Here is a 5,000-nt window from a genome sequence, read left to right on the forward strand (position 1 = left end):
GTGCCGCTGCAAAGCCAAGTAAGGAAAGACTTGGATGTTAAATGAAGGATTTATTTCAAATCCGCACTTTTGGACTCTAGTTGAAGATGCAAAAGCAGGACATGAATATTCAAGTTCGACTTGTATTGATAAGCACAAACTTTGATGAGCGATCACGCACTTTGATACCAAACAAACCGCATTGTTGATCCTTTTTTTCTTTGTTTCCTTACAGGAATGCAGTTTTATTCTTTAATTACCGCCTCGCGAAATCATCAAGCGGTCTTCTTTGCAAATATTTCCAGCTATCAATGTTTATTAGTACCAGGATTCTGTCAAGTCATTGCCATAATTTATTATGTGAAACAATATTTTACCATTTGCTGAGAGAAATCACTGAATGTATAGAAATTGCATATTTATTTAGGAGACCCCTCTGAATAAAGTCACATTAGTCTCATCTTTTTTTTTTGGCATGTATGACAATAAAACATTTTTAATATGATATAATAAATTATCAAAATATTCAAAAATTGTGTCATTATTACAGTATAGCGTTTTATTTTTTTTTGGCATAAATGGAAATAAAGAATTGTATTTAGAAATTAGTGGTAATTATAACTGTTTTTTTGGCACGGGAGAACAAAACATTTTTGAAAATATTTAAATATAAATTACATGGTAGTTATAACTTTCAGAATTGTTTTTTTATATATGGCGAATAAAACATTTTAAAATTATCTCATTTGAAATTGTGATTAACAGTGTGGCAAAAATTTTATTTTTTATTCAATAAATTATTTAAAATATATAAAATGGTATTAACTTATGCTTTGCGCACATGGAAATAAAATGTTTTAAATTATTTAATAATTTAAATATTTAGGAATTGTGTGATAATTCCTAATTTTTTTGACACATGGAAATGTTTTAAATATATTGATTTAACATAATTTTGGCACACATGGGAACAACTTTAAAACTAGTCTACTTAAAAATTGCATGATTATAAAAAAATATGGTCATACACAAAAATAAGACTAAATTTAACCATTTAGAAATTTCATGGTAATTATATTTATATATTTTCTTTGGCATACACAGAGATACATTTTTAAAGATGTGCTATGCTGATTGGTATTAGTAAAAAAATAACCAAAACTTGTCAATTTCCCCAAAACTGCAGTAAAAATGTGTTTTTTTTCCAATCAAAAATAAAACGTAAATGAATTTTAGTTGAGACCATTTCAATGTTATTTCACTTAACCACTTTAAGTTAATTTAAGGAATATATACAGTATGAACCTTTTTTTGGGGGCAAATTTACCTTTATTCAAGACAACCAAAATGGCCTGAAAGAAAGCTAAGGATAAACACGGATACATTTAATTTGTTTATTAAAAACAAATCCCACCACAGCACATTTTTGTTGTGTAGCAATTTTAATTTACAGAACATTGTCGACTTGCATTACATTTAGTGCAAATAATAACACTTCTGATGTACGACTTAGTGTGAGGATTAGTGACACGACATCCAAATGAATAAAAACACATACTATTTTCTTCACGAGTCGAGCTTGCGCGTTAATTGTCCGGATCCTTCCTAAGCTCCGCCTCCTCGCATAATTAATCAGATGACAATGCAGATCAAATTTGATGCCCAAAAAAAAAAAGAAAAAAAAAAAAAAAAAAAAGTAATCTTGAGGTAAGATCATGATGTGAAATGCTGAACTTCCCACCCCGACACACACACACACATGCACACACACACGCACACACATGCACACACACGAGTGTTGATAAATGCACATGTGGTGGTTTTAGCGTAACAATCACCAGACGGTCTAAGGCCTCCTTAGGGGTAGTTCCATACTCTCAGTCACTGCACGGCAGCGTGTCACAAAATGTCATTCTTAGCGTTGGAAAGCTAAATTGCGGTCCAAGGTGATTCCGACTTTGTCTGTCAAATAATTTGACGCTCAGGGCTAAAAGGGGCCGACACACAAAAAGAAATTAACATGATTTTGACAGGAATAATTATCTCCTACTGAAATATCATCCACGTGTCAACGAGACTTCAAGTTTCCATGGTTACCGTCGTCTAACCCCAGCGTGTTTAACAGTCGATTCACATTTCGCACTTTGGTAAACTAACTTCTCTGTACAATACGTCGCCGTAGGAAGGGGGAAAGAAACGCCCGGCCTTCCCTCAGACCGCAGTCGTCACTAGAAGGGACGTTCCAGTCTGTAGCAGCGGACAAGTAGCGGCCATGCTAGTAGTTAGCACCCCCCCCCAATAAAAAAACAAAACAAAACACAACAACTATATGTAATAATCATGGGAAATGTACAAAAAGTATCTACAAGAAAAGGAAGTTGAGCCACAGATGAAGCTGGAAGGACAAATACTGAAGATTCAAGCCAGCTTCGTGTTCCAGGAGGCTCCAGGACCTGCTCTGTCTGGCATGGAGAGCAAACTTCACACTGCTTCTTGCAAAGTTGGCCAGTCTGTCCTCTCTGAGGAGTGAAGACACGTGAGCGCGTGATGGAGCGTCAGATGTGAGGAGGTTACCTCTCAGAACAAGATGTTCTTCCCCGTCGTCTTCTCCTGCACGTAGGAGGTGAAACGTTTCAGGAACTTGGGGTATTCTCTCTTGGCCACGGCTCGCAGGACCGAGGCCGGAGCCCAGCCTCCTGGGTTGACTGTGAGAGAGAACTGAATGAGCAAATATCACGTTTGTGTCTTCTGCCGTGTTGAGGAAGTTCTCTAAAACTGGGATTCTTTGGCGAGGATCTCATGAGGACTGAAATGTGGACTCAAACCTCCACCAAGGCTACGGAACAGTCTAGTTTGTTTCCTACTGGTTTGTGGTGCGTTAGGAACTGATGGGAGGAGCTGGGATATAGGGGGAAATTAGAGGGAATATTAGGGAGAAGTATGGGAGATTAAAGAAAAATATAGGGAAAATGAAGGGAAATATTAGGGAAAAAATAGGAAATTATGGGGGGGACTAAATACAATTTTGGGAAAATTGAAGAAAATGTAGGAGGAAATAAGGGAAATCATAAGGGAAATATTAGGGAAAATTATAGGGTAAATAAGGAAAATATTAAGGAAAAGTATGGGGAGAATTAGGACAATATTAGGGGAAAATATAGGAAAATTAAGAGGTTTTTCAGGGGAAAATATAGGGTGGATTAAGGGATCCATAAGGGAAAATATGGAAGAAAATAAGTGAAATAATAGGCTAAAGTAGAGAAATATTAGGGGAAAATAGAGAAATTATGAGGAGGAGAATAAGGGAAATATATGGGAAAATAAGGGAAATATAGGGGAAAATATAGAAGAAAATAAGTGAAATAATAGTGGAAGATGAGGAAAATATAAGGAAAATTATTAGGGAACATTTAAAGGAAATTAAGCAAAATATTAGGGAAAATAAAGAAAGTTAAGGGAAATCTAGTGCACTTTTTGTGTTTGTTTCCTACTTAGTAGATTACTTCCTGGTTTGTGGAGAGTTAGGAACTGATGGGCGGCGCAAAGAGCTGACAATAAGAGGAATATGGGGGGTAAATTAGAGTGAATATTAGGGAAAAAATATGGGAGATTAAAGAAAAATATAAGGGAAATGAAGGGAAATATTAGGGAAAAACGAGGAAATGATGGGGGAGACTAAATAAAATATAGGGAAAATTTAAGAAAATGTAGGAGGAAATAAGGGAAAAAAATAGGTGAAAATTAGGGTAAATTAAGGACAATATTAAGGAAAAATAAGGAAATTATGGGGAGAAAAAGGGAAATATTAGGGGAAAATATAGGGGAGATTAAGGGAAATATAGGGGAAAATATAGAAGAAAATAAGAGGAATAATAGTGGAAGATTAGGGAAATATAAGGAAAATGATTAGGGAATAAATATTAGGGAAATAAGGATAAAATTGCAGGTAATTAAAGGTGACATTTCTGTGTTTGTTTCTTAGTTAGCAGATTACTTCCTGGTTTGTGAGGGGGTTAGGAACTGATGGGCGGAGATATTATAATCCTGCCAGGGGTGGACATTAATTAATGCATACTGTCAATATTTGCATTTAGAAAGAGAACATTCATGGAAAATAAGGGGAAAATAGTTGACATTTAAGGAAATATAGGGGGGAAATTAGAGAGGATATTAGGGGAAAAACAAATGGGAGATTAAGGGAAATTTAGAAAAAATGTGGGTAAATATTAGGGAAAAATAAGGAAATTATGGGGAAGACTAAGTAAAATATACTGGACATATAAAACATATACAAGAAAATAAGGTAAATATTAGGGGGAACATATAAGGTAAATTAAGGAAAATCTTAGGTAAAAATACAGGGGTAACTAAGAGAAATTTTAAGGGAAAATTGAGGATAAATCAAGGGAAATAAAGGGGAAAATATAGAGACAATTAAATGCAATAATAGTGGAAGATAAGGGAAATAATTTGAGAAAATATAAAGGAAATTAAGCTAAATAAGGATAACAATAGGGGAAGTAAAGGGGAAAATAGAGGACAATGAATAAACTATCGGGGAAAATAAAGGAAATACAAGGGAAATGATTAGGTAAAATAAAGAATATTAGGGAAATTTAGGAACTATCGGGGAAAATACAGTAAATATAAGGGACATAATAAAGGAAATAGGGGGAAGATAAGGGAGATATATGAGAGTTAAGTAAGATAATAGGGAAAGTTAAGGGAAATATAGGGGAACATAAAGGAAATTAAGGGGAGGATAATGGAAATATTGGGAAAATAAAGGAGAACAACATTAAGTAAGATAAAATATAGGAAATGAATAAGGGGAAATATGTCTGTTTCACAAGGAATATACAGCACTAACATAAACTTTACATTACTGCTGTTATTTGTAAAGTGGCCATCCAGACTGAATCACTACAGGTGCACAGGAAGTCATTTCACAATAGAAGCATAGTATATATGCCAACACACGTACATACACATATAAAGAGTAAAATAGCAAAGTACAAGTT

At 34.5% G+C, this 5,000-nt stretch overlaps 2 protein-coding genes across 9 annotated transcripts in view; one reads left to right on the forward strand and one right to left on the reverse strand.

The window, feature by feature from the left end:
• Positions 1–439, forward strand: part of pip5k1bb (phosphatidylinositol-4-phosphate 5-kinase, type I, beta b) — an 88,632-nt gene extending 88,193 nt beyond the window's left edge. For all 4 annotated transcript variants that reach the window (XM_061986515.1, XM_061986516.1, XM_061986518.1 and 1 more), the window contains one exon: positions 1–439. This exon is cut by the window's left edge and continues 315 nt beyond it. The gene's annotated coding sequence lies outside the window, so the exon portion shown is untranslated.
• A 920-nt stretch (positions 440–1,359) lies between these two features.
• Positions 1,360–5,000, reverse strand: part of LOC133623319 (ceramide transfer protein-like) — a 48,369-nt gene continuing 44,728 nt past the window's right edge. For all 5 annotated transcript variants that reach the window (XM_061986510.1, XM_061986509.1, XM_061986511.1 and 2 more), the window contains 2 exons: positions 2,554–2,684; positions 1,360–2,498 (listed from right to left, as the gene is read on the reverse strand). In XM_061986510.1, the coding sequence (XP_061842494.1) occupies positions 2,557–2,684 (128 nt within the window). In that variant the 3' untranslated portion in view covers positions 1,360–2,498; positions 2,554–2,556. The remainder of the gene's footprint in view (positions 2,499–2,553; positions 2,685–5,000) is intronic.

Source organism: Nerophis lumbriciformis, linkage group LG12 (assembly GCF_033978685.3).
Source record: "Nerophis lumbriciformis linkage group LG12, RoL_Nlum_v2.1, whole genome shotgun sequence".
NCBI classification, from domain to species: Eukaryota; Metazoa; Chordata; class Actinopteri; order Syngnathiformes; family Syngnathidae; genus Nerophis; species Nerophis lumbriciformis.